At 43.9% G+C, this 20,429-nt stretch overlaps 2 protein-coding genes across 5 annotated transcripts in view; both read right to left on the bottom strand.

Annotated features, from left to right (window-relative positions):
• LOC130389005 (aminopeptidase N-like) overlaps positions 1-7,736 on the bottom strand; it is a 12,806-nt gene extending 5,070 nt beyond the window's left edge. Inside the window, exons 1-13 of one of the 4 annotated variants that reach the window (XM_056598660.1) lie at positions 7,647-7,736; positions 7,373-7,516; positions 6,548-6,642; positions 5,974-6,090; positions 5,503-5,689; positions 4,980-5,122; positions 2,726-2,862; positions 2,501-2,627; positions 2,006-2,160; positions 1,776-1,889; positions 713-856; positions 302-367; positions 123-188 (exon numbers count right to left, since the gene is read on the bottom strand). In XM_056598660.1, the coding sequence (XP_056454635.1) occupies positions 123-188; positions 302-367; positions 713-856; positions 1,776-1,889; positions 2,006-2,160; positions 2,501-2,627; positions 2,726-2,862; positions 4,980-5,122; positions 5,503-5,689; positions 5,974-6,090; positions 6,548-6,642; positions 7,373-7,515 (1,494 nt within the window). In that variant the 5' untranslated portion in view covers position 7,516; positions 7,647-7,736. Of the gene's footprint in view, positions 1-122; positions 189-301; positions 368-712; positions 857-1,775; positions 1,890-2,005; positions 2,161-2,500; positions 2,628-2,725; positions 2,863-4,979; positions 5,123-5,502; positions 5,690-5,973; positions 6,091-6,547; positions 6,643-7,372; positions 7,517-7,597 lie in introns of all 4 variants that reach the window. The other 3 variants (XM_056598659.1, XM_056598662.1, XM_056598661.1) reach the window with 3 other exon arrangements.
• A 1,106-nt stretch (positions 7,737-8,842) lies between these two features.
• Positions 8,843-20,187, bottom strand: LOC130389006 (aminopeptidase N-like). The gene is made up of 22 exons (XM_056598663.1): positions 20,000-20,187; positions 18,930-19,369; positions 18,158-18,464; positions 17,410-17,552; positions 16,988-17,124; positions 16,726-16,852; positions 16,353-16,507; positions 16,093-16,206; positions 14,019-14,162; positions 13,730-13,795; positions 13,480-13,545; positions 13,183-13,352; positions 12,663-12,739; positions 12,288-12,421; positions 11,951-12,006; positions 11,378-11,525; positions 11,153-11,244; positions 10,896-11,006; positions 10,489-10,656; positions 10,212-10,352; positions 9,628-9,709; positions 8,843-9,329 (listed from the first exon to the last, which is right to left on the bottom strand). The coding sequence occupies exons 2-22, from the start codon at positions 19,234-19,236 to the stop codon at positions 9,174-9,176; spliced, it is 2,901 nt and encodes a 966-aa protein (XP_056454638.1). The 5' UTR covers positions 19,237-19,369; positions 20,000-20,187; the 3' UTR covers positions 8,843-9,173.
• Positions 20,188-20,429: the final 242 nt, after the last annotated feature.

Raw genomic sequence — 20,429 nt, 5'->3', positions numbered from 1 at the left:
GAACTAGCAACCTGCCCGTTACCAGGCAACACTCTCTACCTCCTTAGCCACATGCCACACCGTGAAGCACACCCATAACAAAAACAGCGGCAGAGCTTCAAGTGTGCTTTGAAAGTTCTTACCTTTTGAAGATGCTCCCACAAGTCTGTCCCTACTGTGTTGCCGTGGGCAAAGTGATTCAGGTAGCTCTGATAACAAAACAAGCACGGTACTTTAGGAGTAGGATGGACCTTAATGATCTCTGCAGGAACAGAGCAGGCAGACAGACAATGGAAGCACACATGAATAGTTAAATACGTACACTGAGTCCCTGGACAAACACCTTCTCTGAGAGCAAGTCTGACAACATCCTCAGTACTGCGGCACCCTGAAGACATAGGAGTGGAAGAAGGATAACAATGGAGGGAGAGGGTGGAGAGAAAGTTTGGTGGAGAAAACAAAACAAACCAGGGGGCGATCGACTTTGAGCTCAATATACACCATTTTAATTTAGCGTAATCAAGCTGCTATTCAGCCGAAAAACAGATATAGTAACAAAAGTATTCATATTTTGTAAAAGTTCATGTCAGTTGAAAGTGTTCATTGAATGATAGTTTTACGAAACTTGAAATTTGATTTAAAATAATTGTATGTGAGGTTGTGTACATTTCTTCATGATTTACCTATAGGAAATGGCCCTAGCCTAATATGATATATGTGGTGGATGGTGTACCTTGCTGTAGGAGATAGCGTCGAACTGTTCCCCGATCTGGTGGGGGAGGACAATGCTGTCCTCGGGGGAGGACAGGGGATGGGAGGAGGCCAGGGCGTCCACGGCAAACACCCTGTGGATGTCATCCAGAACTATCAAGTCTTTCTGGGATGGGGAAGACAGAGAGTGATAGAGAGAGTGAGAGTGAGAGTGAGAGTGAGAGAGAGAGAGAGAGAGAGAGAGAGAGAGAGAGAGAGAGAGAGAGAGAGAGAGAGAGAGAGAGAGAGAGAGAGAGAGAGAGAGAGAGAGAGGGGGGGGGGCGGCGGTTAGGATCGATTGCTGCTGATTGTCTTTTTACACCAACCTCATTTCTTCCATATTTACCACCCATGCAACACCTGTCATTTCACACTGACACATGGAATTCCATGCCTCGTTGAGTCCCTCAGGGAGGCATTGATTCCCTATATATTAGAGACTGCCTCAGGTAGTTCAAACAGGTGGGTTACCATGTCTGGCTGTAGGCTAACTCAATCATGCTAACATTGGCTTGATTAGGGCTAATATAATGTATATTTGCTAAGTGTTATGCAATTAGACGTATGCTATAAAGTACATTGATTTTGCGAAGCAATACGTTTCGTGGAGGAACCGTGGTACAATTAAAGCCTAGCCTAGGGAAACGTACTGTTGTGAACAAACATTATTTTCTATTTGACACAAAACCAATACAATATTACTCATGTCTGCGGCATGCCCAAGTGCAACTACTCCTATCATACATTAAATAATCAACAAGATAGATGTATGTATCAGAGGGGAATTGATGTTCAGAGTTTGTTTTGTTTGATTTGGGTGAGCCACAAGCAAACATTCAGACAGAGAGAGCCAGAGAGAGTTTTTATATATTTATTATTTTATATTCTACTTTTTGATATCTTTCGGCCTAATTTTTCACCTGCTTTGGGAGAGAGCGAGAGAGCGAGGGCGCGCGAGTGAGAGAGAGGGAGAGGGGAGAGAGTGAGAGTGAGAGTGAGAGTGAGAGAGAGAGAGAGAGCGAGAGCGAGTGAGCGTTCAGACTCACCACTCTCCAGGAGGGTTCAGCCTTGTCTGCGCCCAGGTAGGAGACGTAGGAGGCGAAGCCCTCGTTGAGCCAGACCTCATTCCACCACTTCAGAGTCACCAGGTTTCCAAACCACTGTTCCAACCCATTGTTATTACGAGTGTTTCCTTGTGATCATTTGATATTGATGATGTTTTCTTTATCATTGACATAAGAAATAGACAGGTGGAAGGCTTGAAAGATGGTCTCACCATGTGGGCCAGTTCATGGGCGATGATGGTGGCAGTGGTCTCTCTGTTGCGGTTGGAGGAGGTCAAGGGGTCATACAGCAGGTTGGTCTCTCTGTACATCACCAGGCCCCAGTTCTCCATCGCACCGAAATAAAAGTCTGGGAGGGCTATCTGATCTGTGATGCAAAGGTTCAGTTCAGTCCGCCTTACAAGATGACACACACCTGACAACATCTCAACGTTATGGGGATTGTGAAGGTTATTTGCGATCATGCAAATACTCTGGGGCGAGATACTGAGCATTCATTATTGGAATGTGTCGATTCATTAAATGGATCACATTGGCAAAATTTATGTTTATTCAATCAATGAAAGGACTGCAACCTAGGCGCCAAAACAATTAACTTTTGGCTGACGGACAGTGGCCTAAGAAATAATGCGTGTCTTATCGGCTCAACTAGCCAATATGAAGCAAACAAAAGCTATCGTGAGAACATGAGGCACAGGGGGGCATACCTGACTTGGACAGTGGGTAGGTAATGTTGTAGTACTCTTGGAAAAACTCCAGTATTGGACCAGTTAAACTAAGAGCATAGTCTCCCTGTCCCTCCTCTATGGCACTCCTACGTGCCCAGATGCGGATCTGCAAAAATAGGAAATGTGAATATTGAGCACAGGAAGCAAAGAAATTTGCAGCGGATGAGCTGGATGTTAAAGGTAGACAGGGTGCCTTCTGTTTACCAGGGTGTCTCCTTGCTGAGCCGACAGGTTGGAGTAGTCGCACACGACCAGTGCCAGCAGGTAGGAAGACATGATTTCGGTGGGTTCAAACGTGGTGCGGGTCACATCTACTTCACTGATTCTGGTGTCGGTGACATCTGAACAGGGAGCCGTGAACCATTGTGTTAGGCCTGAATGTATCACTGTATGTCCAGGTAGTTATTTATTCATTTCTATGCGGTATATCGCACCTCATCCACCACTGCTATTGATAACATGCTAAAACTAAGATTAATACTGTTGAATCATCGTGATTCAGTTTTGGGACACACATCAGAACTCATCCGCAAAGCCAAAACCACCACCTGTCAGCTCGATCCTCTTCCCACCTCCCTTGTCAAAGCATGTCTTCCGTCCATCTCCCCCATGATCACCAACATAATTAACTCCTCCCTCACTACTGGTACTGTACCCCCCACTCTCAAGCTGGCTGCCATCACTCCCATCCTGAAAAAACCTGGTGCTGACCCAACTGACCTTAACCATTACCGGCCCATCTCCAATCTCCCTTTCATCTCCAAAACACTTGAAAGGGTGGTTGCCGCACAACTACAGTCCCACCTCGACACTAACAATCTCCACGAACCGTTCCAATCTGGCTTCCGTCCAAAACACAGCACTGAAACAGCCCTAGTCAAAATCACCAACGACCTCCTCCTTGCAGCCGACTCTGGATTACTCACCATTCTCATCCTCCTCGATCTCAGCGCAGCATTCGACACCATCTCCCACCCTCTGCTCCTGGACCGCCTAGCTGGTATTGGGATCACTGGTGCTGCACTCTCCTGGTTTACATCCTACCTCACCGGCCGTCAACAATTTGTTCAACTAAGCAACCACAAGTCTGGGTGTTCAGGTGTCTCACTGGGTGTCCCCCAGGGGTCAGTCTTGGGTCCACTCCTCTTCACCACTTACCTCCTCCCGCTGGGCACACTCCTCCGTCACCATGGGGTTCATTTTCACTGCTACGCTGACGACACACAGGTCTACATCTCCACCAAACCCACCGCTGCCATCCCCCCCACTTCCCTCATCACGTGCCTGGAAGAGATCCGGAGCTGGTTGAGCAGGAACTTCCTGAAACTCAATGGAAACAAGACCGAGGCCCTGCTCATCGGATCCAAATCCACCCTCACTAAATCACAACACACCCCAGCTCCACTCATAATTATCGATGGATTCCCAGTACCCTTCTCCTCCAAAGTCAAGAGCCTCGGCGTCATCCTGGACAACACCCTCTCATTCGCACCCCATATTCACAACATCACCCGGACTGCATTCTTCCACCTCCGCAACATCGCCAGACTCCGCCCATCACTGACCCAATCCAGCACTGAAATCCTAGTTCACTCATTTGTCACATCACGCATAGACTACTGCAACGCCCTCCTCACCGGACTCCCCACCAAACTCATCAACAGACTGCAGATCATTCAGAACTCAGCCGCCCGGATCATCACCCGCACCAAATCATCTGACCACATCACCCCTGTCCTCATTCAACTTCACTGGCTCCCAGTACACTACCGCATCCAATACAAAACCCTACTCCTCACCTACAAAGCTCTCCACAACCTAGCCCCCAGTTATCTCTGCGACCTCCTCCAAGAATACACTCCCTCCCGCTCCCTCCGCTCAACCTCTGCTGGACTACTATGTATCCCCACATCACGACTCACTTCAATGGGTGCCCGGTCATTCAGCTGTTCAGCACCCAGGCTCTGGAACTCCCTCCCCCCACACATAAAACAGTCAGACACCATTACAACCTTCAAGTCACAACTCAAAACTCACCTGTTCAAACTCGCACACAACGTCTAACTGATCACTGTTTTGTTTGTTTTTTTGTTTTGTTTTGTCTTGTTTTTGTTTTATTTATTTCTTATTGCTTATGTTTATTTATTTATTTATTTATTTATTTTTTCCACAATGTCTTGTTTTTTAAAAAATGTATGATGACTATATGCTCTGTAAGGTGACCTTGGGTGTTTTGAAAGGCGCCTCTAAATTAAATGTATTATTATTATTATTATTGCCTGTCTCTATACTCATATTTCAGAAGAATATTTAAATTATTGGACTTTTAAAACCCTTGAGACTTTCAAATGCTTTACGGTTGGATAACAAACGCCAACAACCACCACATTGGAAATGAGGGAAATGTTATTGGAAAATCATTGGGGTTCTGTGGGAAGGACTTGTTGATCGGACCCACTTGTCTCTAAGCCGTTGGAGAGCGCTGTGGTCCCCCGCGGGTGGATCAGAGTGATGTGGAAGACTGCTTTCATGGCAGGCTCATCAAAGCACGGGAACGTCTTTCTTGCGTGAGTTGGATGCATTTGAGAGGTGGCGACAATTCTGAGTAGGGACAAAACAATGGAGAAATGTTTTTTTAGATCAAACAATTCATCAAATTGGAATGAACAAAGACAAGAGTATTAGGAGAACAGCAGACACAGAGCAAACCCAATAAATCACACGTTCAGATTCATTCTTTTATTGAACCACCAAGAGATATATGACCTCATAATTTACTGCTGTGAAATAACTTCCCGAAGGATAATAAATATTGTTTTTACACCTAAGGGAAAGTGTCATGAGAGTGTTGCTCAGATAAGGGAATAAAACACTATTGAAAACATTAGGTCAACAGGTAAAAGAGAAATAAATGAGCAAAGAGATAGAAAAGACCTACGGTGTTTGGATAAGCATTATGAAAAAATAAGTAATAAAATTACTTTTTCACTCCGTCCTCAAGGTATTCGCTCCTGTAGAAGCCGGCCAGGTCGTCGGCCAGCTCCCCGGTGAACGCAGTGTACAGCCGGTACCTCTGTCCCTTGACTAGCTTACTGTACAGCTGCAGGACCAGGTACTGAGTGGAACCCTCCAGCCAGGACAACCTGACCCCCGGGGCAAACACGCCGTCTGGGGTAGGGGGTCACAGGTCAAGACTAAAGAATTCCATTCCCAGCGAATGCTCTGTAATTGTTGTGCATATGACAATAAAACCATCTTGAATCTTGAATCTTGAAGAAAAAAAAAGGGTGGGAGAGAGAGAGACGGCCCTGCTCTCCTCCCTCCCGAATGATGGTGGATGGAAATGTAATGTTTACTGTTAGAGGAGTAGATCCATGTCACCCGTTGAACTGGTGATGAATGATTGGACAATATTCGGACAAAAGCGATGGTGGATGTTGTGTAGGCTATACCTGGAGCACTGACGACGCCCAGGTGTCTGTTCTCCGGAACGGTGTAGTTGAGCCTGTTGGAGTGGATCAGAATGAGATCCGTCTCTTCCACGCACTCAAACTCCACCGTGGAGTTACCTGGTAGACAAGATGGAGAGAGGGAGAGAGAGGGAGAGAGAGAGGGAGAGAGAGAGAGAGAGAGAGAGAGAGAGAGAGAGAGAGAGAGAGAGAGAGAGAGAGAGGGGAGGAGAGAGGAGAGGAGAGAGGAGGGGAGTGAGAGAGAGAGAGAGAGAGAGAGAGAGAGAGAGAGAGAGAAGAGAGAGAGAGAGAGAGAGAGAGAGAGAGAGAGAGAGAGGGGAGTGAGAGAGAAAGGGGCCGAGCGGGCAACTTTAACAACCCCCCAGGATCAGGCTGTGACTGCATGGGTCATTTAAGGATCTAAGATAGGCCGGATAAATATTCGCTCTGCCTTATTAAACAACAACCCTATCCTTATCCTAAACCCTATCCTGAATAAAACCCACCTGGATGGGCACACTGTTGGCAGCCCAAACTGTTTTATGCTACGTTAGTGTTAGCTCCGCCTCCTTCTCACCTGTGAACAGATAGAGGCCGTTGGGGTCAGGGGTGAGGCGGGGCCACAGGGTCACGGTGTACTTGAGGGGCTTCAGCGTGGTGGGCAGACGGTGGCTGAGGACCAGGCAATATAATTAGTAAAAAAAAATATGAAAGAACACAAAGATAACACGTAGAACTCATGCAAGTAGCAAGCCATGAGCTCAGGTACGCTTCTCTGTCATTTTTTTGGAGCTTAAAATAAAACTGTCAAAAGTGCCTCAGCGGTTGAGAACTTCTCTGTGTGTAACATCTGTCGGACTACTGGTCAGCAATGGTCCCCCCCCCCCCCCCCCCCCCCCTTCAAAAGCTGAACCCCTGCGACTGAACCAACAGAATAAATGCACTATGGACATGGTATCCACAAACGCTGATTTGGCAGCAGGCACACCGTGCGGTAAAGGGTGATAAGAGTCATAATATTAATAGTAATAAAAGTAATAAATAGTTGCCATCATGTGACATTTGTAACCATAGTTAATTCAGCCATCCATATCGAACGTTGTGTGAGTCGCCATCATGAATACCAAATCCCACGTGATCCATTATAGACCCATGACATGTGTTTGCTGGTCTTGCTACATTCCTAATTTCAAGCACTGCATTTTCTTTCGAAATATTTTGAGCATATCTCATTCCTGGAAATGAGTCCAAATAATTCTCAGGCTAATGTTTCAATATAGAGTATTCATCCTAGAGCCCCTTATACATGTTCTTCCAGTGATCGTTACTGATTCAACAAATGGGATGACACAACGTGCAGAGAGAAATGCCGTAGGAACCAAAGTTTCGATCAAAATATTACCTGGTCCATGGAGGAGTACGAGCCTCAATGCCAGTGAGGGTAAGGGTCCACAAAGTGACAATCGTTGTCACAGAGACCATGGCTAGAACCACACTGATAGCGCACCACTTGCTGACCGGGCAACACGTATCCACCGAACCCATCCTGGAACAGGATTCACAACGGAGACAAGATGTCAAGCAAATGAAATCCCCAGTTCAAATCATTTAAACAACAGCTACATACAGGGTTAAACTCGCTCTGTTATTACCACAACCCACTGGCATTTAACTACCGGTTTCCTGTCTGTACTGTAGTGACTCCTCAACACAAATGGTTGATTTATTGTCCGAGGTGGAGATAGCCATCCGTTAATGGAGGGGCAGTAAGAGTGGGGAATGAACTCATATCACATTTTATCAGGCAGTTGAAGGATAAACAGGTGACGTAAATCACACTTTCGAGTGTAGGCCTGTAGACAGTTCTCATACAAATGCGCTGCTGTGCGTAACATCGGCATGGGAACTCTTCACATAAAACCAGACGACCTTAGGTTTTCTAATCTCTCTGTTTAGTGTATCACTTTGTTTTGTCAGGGCAAAGAGACACGACTGAAGGGGAATATCTCTCAAAGTATTTTCTTGTGGGACCTCACATTCTGATGTATAGAACACACACATCAAAAAAACCAATGGTTTCAAATACAGCATATCTTTTTTATTTCCCAAGAGTAAAGTAGGCCTACATGGAATCAACACAACCTACAGCTACTTTAGCATATGAGAACAATGAGGTTAAAAAGTGTTGTGTTCCTCTCTTTGTTTCTCCGCAAGCCCCTCAAATCCAGTCGATTGGGTAACGAAACAGCAAATTGTAGTTATGAAGTATGAAGTGGGTTATCGGTTTGTCTGTTTGTGTTATAGGTCCAAAATTTGTAGTAGGCTACCTGAATATAACAACGCCCCTTAAGCTGCTAACAACACTTTGCTCTGGTATTCTCTTCAACCAAAACCTCCAACTGACACAGAAATATTACCCTCACCACCCATCTTGTTTATCACTTTATTGCATTTTTTTTTTGTTGTTAGTCTTTAATTTCTGTGCAATATGAATGTGGGGCTGCAAGCTGTTTTCTTAGCAGGCGACGATTGTGTGTGACTTTATAGGCCCGGATTCTATATATAAACTAGTGAGAAACAGCCCAAACGCTAGTAGATGTAAGGCATGTTATTTTATTCATGCATGACTTTCTGGTATTAACTTGTTCCTGTGCTTAAGGTTTCTATGACCTGTTACACATGATGTTGGCAATATTTTCTCTTCAAGCCTTTCTCATTGTAATTATTGACTTGTTATTGTGTTTATTTATCACACCAACAAAGAATAATTGGTGCGTCTTCTTATTCTGTTTTATTTGAAAAAAATAATAATACTACCACTACTACTAACTAGAACAGCTATAGGTATCCACATATACTGTGAATAACTTAAAAATAATAATAATCCTTTTTTTTTAATAATAATATAAATGTGTTTCTTTCTCAGTTCACAAATGTATGAATCAGATTCATAATCAGTTTCGATGGTTCCTTTATTGCAAATATTTGTATTTTGAGTAGGTTATGATATACAGTATGAATGAAGATTTCAGTAGTCATTATAAAGTCCACCAATTATGAACAAACAATTTCAATTATTTACAGATCAAAAATTAAAAGTACAAAAGTTAAAAAAGATGAAGTTGGGTGTCCATCATAAACATTTTCTATAAACAAAAATAAAATGAAAAAATAACATTCCAATGTGCATGAGGAGGAGTTCCTTATGGTAGGGAGTTATCCACGAACCACTGGAGAACCTGTTGTTTGTTCTCAGAGATCCACCTCATGTTTGCTTTGGTTCTCTCAATGGCCTGCTCCACCGCCAGGGTCCCTGAGCCGAAACCCACCGCTTCGTTGTCTTTCTTGAACTGCTCCAGCTTTGACAAAAACAGGATTTGAAGTAAGGTTTGTTTCTGTTATTTTATTCAGAAGAACATTTATATAGTTTGTATGTGTTTGTGTGAGTGTTTGTGTGAGTGTTTGTGTGAGTGTGAGTGTTTGTGTGAGTGTGAGTGTTTGTGTGAGTGTTTGTGTGAGTGCGTGCGTGCGTGCGTGCGTGCGTGCGTGCGTGTGTGTGTGTGTTGCTGAAGCTTGTGCCTGGTGGAACAATTTTAGATTTACATGTGTTCAATATTTTGGATGTGCTTAAAAAATTAAAAATAAAAATAAACGAACCTGCTGCAGCTCAAACTTAGAGGAAAACCTCTCGGTAACTCCGTTGATGAGGTTGGAGAAGGAAAAGGAGCCGCCTCCGTACCTGTGGATGAGGATGACAAGGACGTAAGACAAACTAACAACATAACTTTATGTCAACGTTTTGCTTGTTATGCTTTTGTTACGTCTGTCAATCTCATAACCCTCCCTGGAGGAGGGTCTGCGTTCCTTATCAAGATTTCTTTCTCGATAATTACGGGCGATTTGTACCTACGGGCTACGGGGGTTGGGTCGTATAAGGTGGCCTGCTGTGAAACCCTAACTGGGACTAAGGGCCATATAAATAACATTGACTGGACAAGATAAGAACCCTTCCTGTTGGTGGGAAACTACCGTTTCACAATCCCATTCCTACATTGGGCTCTAAAACAAGGTGAGTTCAATGGAATCCTAGGAATCCACATATGGGCGATTTTTGGGCGTCAATATGGATTATACTGGCTATTGAAGGTGCAAATGGTCTTTGTTGTTCTCTATATGCTTTGTTAACAGACATTCGAGCGAAACCTCCAATCCCAGGCCTGAGACCTAAGACCAGGACTTACTGGTTGAAAATGTAGGACCAGCGGTCCCGGATGAAGTCCCAGGCCAGAGGCTGTCCAACCACGTTGGAGGCGATGTAGACTATGGTGGATGTGGCGTCTTGCTTGCGGATAAGAGATGGATTCAGGGTGTACTCCAGGTACCTGATTGTGGGGAGGAAATCAAATGTCATCAAATATAATCTAATATATTATAGTGCCATTGTGTGCATGCGCATGCGTTGGGAAGGGCCAGTACAACGCTCTAGTTATGTCACAACAGTGGTAGCGTCCGGCTGACCTGTTAAGGAGCCACGGTTCTTTTGTGCAGGCGAGTGCCGCTCGCAGTTTTTCAGCCTCAGTAGCAATGCTGGCTTTCTGGAATTGATCCCAAGCAAAGTCCCACTCTTTGGCGCCCCCTGCTGCGATAGCGCTGCAGTACACGGTGGAGCGCAGGTTGGGTTCGATCCTGAAGAAAATAAAAGCTCACCGTTAGCCTCAGCAAGAACTGATCTAAACTATGTAGAGACTATGCAGCTGATATAGTTTATTCAGCCCGGGAGATTAGAGATTAATACAGAATGTTAACGACAATATTACGAAAATGGAATAGCTAGAATAGAATGATTCAAATGAAGAAACAGACAATAGAATGAAGTTTGAGTTTAGTCATGAGTTTACAAATTACTTAATGACTTATTCACGCACAGGTTAACTGCAGGGTCAGCCATCCAGCTTGCGAACCAGCCTTGTACAAGGGCCTGACACTCAGGTAGCCCCGTGCTGCAGGCCTTGCCGATGGCGTTCACCTGGTTGTACCTGGAGGAGAGAGCTGTTTAGCGGCTAGACACCAGAACAAAAGTCCAGAGATAATCAGTAATCAGCTATTGCTAGTGTTGCTTACGCACATACTTATAAACGTAGCAAGGGGAAATTGGGTGAGAAAGTATGTGTGCTTTACTCACTGATCCATGTGGCCGGTTGGTATGATGGTCCAGTCACCAGTAAGGATCCTAAAGTGTTCAAACAGGGGAGTCACCTGTTTCAACAAATAAGCCTAAAGGAAAGAGAAATATATGGTCAGCATGACAGCGGTGATGTGGTGTGAAATGATCTCCATATGCAACGTGCGATTAGGCACAACCCATCCCATTCGGTTTCCCTTTAAAACTATTGTTATGACCACCGACCTGCATGGGCCCCAGCACCTCACTGCGGTCGAACATGAGGTAGAAGAAGTCCAGGTTGTCCAAGGCAGACTCCCAGGGCATGTACTCTGTTTCCAGTATAAGGTACTGCGTCGTCCTAAGAGCAAGAATTGTGGGGATCTCCTTTGCCCTGTGTGCGGATTACAGAATCATGTGAATGGCAATTGCAACTTGTTGGCTTTCATCTTTTGCTGCTCTTTCATACGGTTCTACAAAGCAGTACCATGTGACTCTTCAATGATGAGGGTGCTGCTGATGTTCAGTGTAATATCAATAGATAATGTGTTTAAAGCAAAAACAAGAACATAGATCACTCTCCTCCCAATTCCCCACCCAAAGTATTGGGGCTTATGTCAAACAATGTAGGGAGGGGGGACGACGACGACTGAATCACTGCACACACACCTGGTGTAAGCTGTCACTTATAGCTAGAAACAGGCATGATGATGGCGGCGATGAGGACAGGGCACGGGGGGGGGAGCTAGAAGGGGAATGTGGGATGGGTGGACATGGGTATCATCAGCCATCCACATCGTCTAATCGTTCTCTCCTTACCTGGCAAGGTTGAAGGCGTCATCTATCAGCTGAGCTCTGTTGATCTTGGGGATATCCTGGAAGACAGGGAATGAATGAGCCATCTGAAGCATGTCTTAATGTGACATTGTTAGGTTACTGCTTTTCTTTATTAACTGTTCAAATTGAAATTTTCACTTATCGCTACTATCGTCACTTTACAATTGTACTTTTATACTGCTTCATTTGGCAAGCAAAGAACTTTGCAAACAAGGTGCTCCATAATAATAATAACAAATTATATAGTTATTATTATTATTCATTATTATTGATTTGATAATTGATAATGCATCATATAATGTTTTGAATAGCTGCTCACTAGAGGGTTGCTCGTCAGAGCTTTGAGGAGACTGTCCCAGTTGGCCTGGTCATAGTTGACTCTGTAGTAGCCCACTGTATCCAGGTTGGCCAACACCCATTCCCCAGATATTACTTTCATCTCATCCACGACCTCTAGATGAAGATCAAAACATAACAACAAAACTCAGAAAAAAGATATCTCCAAAATATTGTGTTTTTCTAACACTTCAGTCTATTGATCTCAACTGAAACCACTCCAATAATAAAGATAGTAAAAATTTAAAAAAGACACTACAAATCTTTAGCCGGGCACTTTGCTACAGCGCCGTCATTTGCCTGTGAGTCCGTCACAGAACAAGCAATAGACTGATTAAAATCACCAAAAGGACTTTACCTGATTTGCTTATCAACCATCTAGGAGGCGCAATGGCTTTGGTCTTCATCCACGTAATAGGAACAAACCACTCATAACTGAGAGAAAAAAGTAGTCAATTAAAATTAAACATGATTACTTTAATTACCATGTTTAACTATCAATACTGTATTTAGCTGGATTAATTTTGGAAGATTGTTTTTGCCTTTATCTGTTTTAGTCTTTTATAAATATGGCAAGGAATGGTGAGAGAGAGGGAAGGGGGTAGGTAGAGAGGAAGGAACGATCAATAAAGGGAGGGAGGAAGACGTAAAGATAGGAAGGAAGAGAGGAAGAGAGGGAGAGCGAGGGGAAGAAAGACAAAGGAAGGAAACAAGAGGGAGAGAGAGGGGAAGAAGAGGATGGATGGATGGAATAAAGTTCGAGGGAGAGGAAGAAAGCTACGAAGGAAGGTTAAAAGAGGGAGAGAGAGGGGTAGAAAGAGGGGAAGGAAGGATGAAGGATAAAAGGAAGAGAGCGAGGAAGGGAAGGAGATACTTACTTGTATGGCGATGCATCTACAGAGGAATCGGGGTCCAGAAGGAAATGCTTTTGGGTCACAAGACCCGTAGCAGTGTTTATTGTGATTACCGGGAAGCCCATCTGAAGCACCCAGGTGTTCATGATTTCATGGACCGTCCCTGGGAGTGTTTTTCCACTCTCCACAACAGCCTAGCGACAGGACGATGTAGAGAACAATGTTAAACCTGCTTATATAGTGTGCAATGAACTCTATGGTGCGTGTACTGTAGCTCGTTGCTATACAGAAACAGTTTCTTTTTTGAGGAGCAATACCCACCATTTGCAGGTGATCCCACAGGTCTGTGTAGACTGTATTCCCATAGGCAAACTTATTCAGGTAGGTCTGCAGGATACAAAGAGAAACTTTGCTTTTTTATTGTCAGTGTCGATCTTGGCTACAGTTTAATGGTTTTGGCATAAAATGAGCAGTGCTTGATGAAGGACACATCTTGATGCTAATAGCACATGCACAGGGAGAAAGTGTCACAAAATATGGACTTGTTTAAGAAGATCTCAACAGCACTTACACTGAGGCCCTTTTTGAAGACCTCTTCCGTCAGGAAACCAGACAGCATCCTCAGAACGGCCGCTCCCTGAAGAGAAGAATCCTCCATCATCAAGAGTTGCCGATTGATCAAGTACCCCATCTCACATTGTACCCCAGAAATGTTTCAGTACATTACGTAAAGACAGCCATCACGCAAATATATATATATATATATGTACACACACAGAAACACACCATACATGTACGGCACCACGGGTCCAAACTGTATTAATGGTAAATGATATATATATGTATATGGTAAACTGCACCTTGCTGTATGAGATGGCATCGAACAGTTCACTGATCTGCTCCGGTCGCTGGATGTCTTCCGCTTTGGAGGACAGGGGGTGGGAGGAGGCCAGGGCGTCCACGGCAAACACCCTGTGGATGTCGCTGAGCACCGTGAGGTCTTTCTGATGGGAGGGCAAGGGCACATTATCACACACGCACACGCACACACACACACAGACACACACGCACACACACACACACACACACACACATTTCAATGTCTTTATTTGTGTCCGCATTTATAAAATACATTGCAAGGGCACAAATATTTTCAGTTGCTTTTGATGCCCTACATCCTCGAAACAACATGTTGCAGTACTTGAGTCACACATGCACAGAATAGACAATACGTACACATGAGCTTATTCAATCAACGTTGGTTGCACACAGTCTGTTAACAGACAGAGAAAATCAATGGGTACAGAAAACACCTCCTCCTCCAAATAGCTTGGCTGCCTATAATGGAGGAGATTGAGCAATATGTTGCAAGCTGCTTTGCTTTACATTTGGACAACCTCATAATTCTCAAGCCTCTGACCACCAGCCTGTGGACATGACCTAGGCTGCCGAAAATAAAAACAATGAGCTTGCATTTATAGCCTAAACGTATAATAGCTTGCACTAATGGTTGGTATTTAACTTGTTTAGTAAGGAAAGCTTCCTCTAAACTTGAGTCGGAAGTGCAACCAAGTTCCCATAGGAAAACCTCTCTGCTATTCTCATCAATCACAATGACATCCGGTGTATTTGCTGTTATACCTTTAAATACATGGGGGTCATTGCATTGAAACATTTGTGGTTTCACATATGAATGTTTGTAGAACAAAACAGAGGAATAAAACATGGGTGACACATCTTTGGTGATAATGTTAACAATCCTGTCATGCCTGGCTATGAGTATATATAGTCCTTGGTAAACATTACAGCCGTTTAAAATGTGGGACATACGACTCTATGGTCTGACGCTGTCCATGGTGTGAGACAGTGAGAGTCATGATTATTGGGATACCAGATGGACAGATTCAGTTTAGTTGGCAGCACCTGGAGGCGAGCCTTTATCGTAAAAATTAGGATTTCCTCATCGATAGCTGCATTTTTTAGAATTGAGTGGGACACAGAGTCATCAGCTGACTGGAGGCAGGCAAGCTTCCCTTGCAGCCTCAGTCCTGTCCAGCGCTCCTTTCTCTCTTGCTCTCTGAGCGTTAGAAGGTGCGCGTGCGCGCCGATGGTGGGGAGCACGCTTGCCTTGCCTATACCGGGCTCACCTCATCCCTACAGGAAGAGGCGGGGAGGGCTTTATGACGGCAACAAAGAAGAAGGGCCCCCCCATCATCTTCCTCTCACTCAACTTATACTGACTTGTAGGTTAAAGGTTAACTAGTTTATGCTACAGTCAAAGTCAAACACTGCTGGTTTTATGAACATATTCGCCACAGTGGTATAGTTGTCAAATATTTGATTGTCCATGTGCCCATCCATGTCACATCTTTATGTTTACTCGTATATGTGGTATATTTGTTAGCTTTGTTACTTTACTCAAGATTGTTTTTGTCACACATGTCAACTACCTCAAGCTTGTGATCGTTAGAAGATTTCATCATACATGTGGGTTATTATGTCTGTTTTATATCAGTTGAATCAAGAAGGAGACAAGTAGATTTAAATCAAAGTATCTCACTGCCTTGATTCTGATTCAACTGTTATGTGGATAAGGAGGAGGTCTATTCTTTAGGTCGTTATCTACTGAAAATCCCGAGAAGTGTGGAGCAGGTTAAGGGGAAACTGGGCTGGGGGACACGGGAGATGCCTAACTTCTAGGCCCAATACATAACAAGTTGGGATTGGTCAGTGCATGCAGGAGGGATCCACACATTTTGTGAAATATAACATGAGGCTTGATTCCAGAAGGGAAGTTCTGTGCCAACCAATTCAGGCTTGTTGACATGTGATAATAAAGTCTTTATCTTTCAAACTACGGCTTTTTCGACCGCTGTTATTTTGTTAAAGTGTTGTGTTGACCCAGGACAGCACTGTCTCTCAAGGGTTCCTTACCACGCCCCAACCTGGCTCGGCATGGTCCGCTCCCAGGAATTCCACGTAGGAAGCAAAGCCCTCGTTCAGCCACAGGTCATTCCACCAGCGCAGCGTGACCAGGTTACCGAACCACTGGAGAACCAAACAAAGGGCCTTGAGATGCTATTTTTTTTGCAACTGTAACATCATAATAATAATAATGCACATCATCGTCGTCATCAACAATCAATGAACAATTATTCTGAAAAAAAAAATCTGTGTGTGAAAGAGAAACATGCCATGTGAGCCAGCTCGTGAGAGATGATGGATGCAATGCGTTCTTTGTTGGAATTGGAGGAGTATTGCTTGTCGTAGAGAAGAGCCGTCTCCCTGTATGTGATCAGGCCCCAGTTCTCCATTGCGCCAGCATTAAAATCTGGAAGCGCTATCTGATCTAGATGGACACAAAAACACCACAGACTTTGGTTCGCAGTCATGCCCGTCATAATACACTGATTGTCTCTGTATTCATGCATTTGTATCGATACAGTGCCTACATAACTAAAATAAGATGCTATACACACACACACACACGCACACGCACACGCACACACTAAGACATCAGACATCTTGAATTGTTGCAACAAAGATGGATCAAGCGGTGGTCATTACCTGATTTAGGAAGAGGATAACGTGCATTGTAATAAGCCTCAAAGAACTTGAGGATTGGCCCAGTGACTTGCAGAGCGTATTCTCCCTGCTTTGCTGCGATCGCTTCCTTCCGTGCAAATATCCGGATCTACATTATAAGCCCCCATAGGGACACACAGAGTAAAGATGTGGACCTACAGTATAAGCCCCCATAAGGACACACATAGTAGAGATGAAGCAGATCGCACGTAAGTGTGCACAAGAGAGGGATCATGCGAATTACCAAAACTCCATCCAGCATTGTTTCAATGAAGTCAAAGTCACTGACAATAAATGCCAGCAAGTATGTTGACATTTTCTTGGTTGGCTCAAAGGTGGTGACCTTGACCGGCATGCCATTGATAGTTTCATTAGTTGTTCCTTATGAAGAGACAGGGAATAAGTAATCGTTATTTCTGTAAACAAATATTTTAATATAGAAGTTGTAAGTAAGTATAGAAAACCATTTTCTTTGTATTCAGGTAAAAACCTTTCCCTGGGTTATGTTAATAGTTTTTTTTTATTAATCTATCCGAAATCGTTACATGATCATAAGCCACTATAAGTGGATTATAATAGTTAATATAGTGGATTATATTTCCTGATCTATATTGTTTCACTTATTCCACGGCATACATTTTGATGTTGATGAACGGATCCGCTCACCTTTCTCCATGCCATTGGATAGAGCTCTGGTGCCGTGGGCGTGGATCAGCGTGATGTGAAAGATCGCTTTCATCGCAGGCTCGTCAAAACACGGAAACGCCTTCCTAGCATCCGTCGGCTGCATTTGTGTGGTGGCAACAATCCTGGCAAAAATGGGAAATTGTTAGTACATGTTTTTTACGTTAGTGGGCAGGATAGTGTAGTGTGCCAGGATAAAAGTTTAGTTTTCATCGATTTTAAATATAATATATAAGACATATGTTGTGGAATAATGTACGCTCCCAAAGGATGAAGATAAATACGTTTGAGAATGACCTTGTTTTGTTCATGACACTTCAGATCCTTGAAAGGCTATTTTATTGACGTGTTTATGGCAAAGATTACAGCTAAGATTAGGGTTATGGCGAGTCAGCCTCTGCAGTCCATAAACAACATTTAGAATCTGATAATGCGGGAAAATATATTGATGCTACTATAAGATAGCATGCTACATATATATATGATATACATTATAATATATATATACACACACACACACACACACACACACACATATATACACACATATATTTCCACAATGAAAAAAGAAAGGTAATGAAGCAGGATAAATATTATCTTGAATAAACATAACAACTTTTCAGCATTTCCTATCTGTTCCTTAATTCCCTAAAAGGACAAAGTTCACAAAGGGGCGGCCCAATGTATTAAAATATCTCTGCACATGCTAAACACGAAATAATAAACCTACTTCTTTACACCACTTTCCAGGTATTCGCTCCTGTAGAAGCCGCCCAGGTCATCGGCGAGTTCCCCAGTGAAGGTGGTGGAGAGCCTGTACTTCTGATCCTTGAGCAGTGAACGACTGAGCTGCAGCACCAGGTATTGGGTTTTTTCCACCAGCCGGGAGGACTTGATGGCCGGGGCCAGGGCTCCTCCGCCCTCCGTAGTGAGGGTGGCTAAGGGTCCGTCCCCAGCCTTGGTGTAGTTGAGCTTGTTGGAATGGATCAGGATCAATTGAGTCTCCTTCACACACTTGAACACCACATGGGAGGTGCCTGCACAGATGAGCCAGATGAGGAAAAGAACAAATTTGAGGTGATACAAATGGATTCACCTCTTGAGGGCTTTTGAGTTGCATGTTATGGAGGACTTTTACCATAGTCATTGGTTCTTAGACTTTTTCTGAAACCATGCACGCATACATAAGCATACCATACACAAGATGAATGTCGCACACAACCACACACGTTACTCTGAATATTATAAATCCTGATTCACTGTACAACATGCGGAACATCCTATACTGTACATATTCAAGATGGGCTTTTTCTTTCAAATACAAAGAGAAATGAGATTCCCACGGTAGTTACCAAAAACACATTCTACTGAGAGTGATAATAGGACAGAATGAGATCCATTCCCTTATCAGGCTCTCACACACACTGATTCATCCCCTTTTCTTCACAAAGCATGCAGAGTGACTTTCCACAACGCCTTTTTGTCTTTTCATCTTAGCTTACCTGTAAAAATGTAAAGCTTGGTGTTGGGGTCTGGTATCAGCCTGGGGTGCAGTGTGACAGTGTAGGTTTCCGGCACCAGGCTCTGGGGCAGACGGTACTTGTCCCAGGGTTCATTGGAAGGCGCAGGGGTGGTGACTGTGGGGAGTGTGGTGCCCGTTCCATCCGTGGGGGCCACCGGGCAGTCGGGGTTGGCCTTCTCCTGGGAGTAGACCACCGACAGGGCGATGATGGCAGCCAGGCCCACAGCGCCCAGAACGATCCCCACCACCCCGACCGCTTTACTGACGAAGAAGCCCTTGGCACCCATGTTGTCAAGGATCTGACACCTCACACCCGCTCAGGGACTGGAATCGCCAATAGGGGGTGAGCCTCCTATTTGTAGTCACAGATGGATCCACTGCCTCCGTCCTTGAGCAATGGCTGATCTATTAACAATGAGACTATGGAGGGAATTGATGACTATAGCCGGCTTTGTGGTTGGGTGTACCTTGAACCCACTTGCAGTTGCGCTCCGAAAAAAACAACCATGTGCAGGGATATTTTTTCTTCTGTAATCTTATCACATAGCTTTTTATTGCTCTTATTTGAATTAGATTTTCCATCTCTTTTTAATTGATGCCACTGTCCTGTACTTACTGCTATGACGCATTTTCCCATCTGGAAATAAGAGAGAATCGTATCTTATAAAATGCATGCCGATGTGCCTGGAAGATATAACATTGGTATGCGTGTGTGTGTGTGTGTGTGTGTGTGTGTGTCTGTGTTTGTCTGTGTGTGTCAGTGTTTGTATTTGTATTTTGGGTGTATATTCTGAATGTGTATTTTTTGTGTGTGTGTGTGTGTGTGTGTGTTACTCCTGTCAACTCCTGGCAAAGCGCAGCAAAGGCTTGAGGCTTTGCATCAAAAACAATTTGAGCTCCACCAGAGAAAAACCATCATTTTGGTTCATTATAAACTCTTATGCCACAAACTAGTTTTAGCCAAACCGTTTTATGATATCAATTTTATGGATGGTAGGTGATAAAGCATAAATGCTGAATATTTGCCATCGTTGTGGTGATTGGGCCTACCTTCAAACTATCCTGACATCTCATGATGTTGGATCCACCTTGCTGTGTGTTGCTGCTCTTTTTTACTGTCATTTTCAGTTTTTCCTCAGCTTATGTTTGCAGGACTGGACATTTGGAGTTGGTCACATTGAGTAAACAAGCAGGGGTTAAGGGAAGTTCAATGCCCTATCCAGGCTTTGCTTGAAGAAATAGATCCTGAAATTAGAAACTACATTTTAACTTTTTAGGTTTATATGAATGTCCAGTGAGTGCATTGGATTACAGTCAAAGGCCAAAATCATAGGTCATTAGAATTATTTGTATTTCCATTGAAACAAAAACATTGACGCCGATGTCATAAATGTTTGATAATATCCTACGCATGTGATTGGTCGACAGGCCATATTTAACTCCCTCCAGCGGGGGAAGGATAGTATTCTAGTGAGTGGTG

Source organism: Gadus chalcogrammus, chromosome 9, assembly GCF_026213295.1.
Source record: "Gadus chalcogrammus isolate NIFS_2021 chromosome 9, NIFS_Gcha_1.0, whole genome shotgun sequence".
In the NCBI taxonomy this organism is placed as follows: domain Eukaryota; kingdom Metazoa; phylum Chordata; class Actinopteri; order Gadiformes; family Gadidae; genus Gadus; species Gadus chalcogrammus.
The sequence above is the reverse complement of the archived record's forward strand: the minus strand, read 5'-3'. Positions and strand labels throughout refer to the sequence as shown.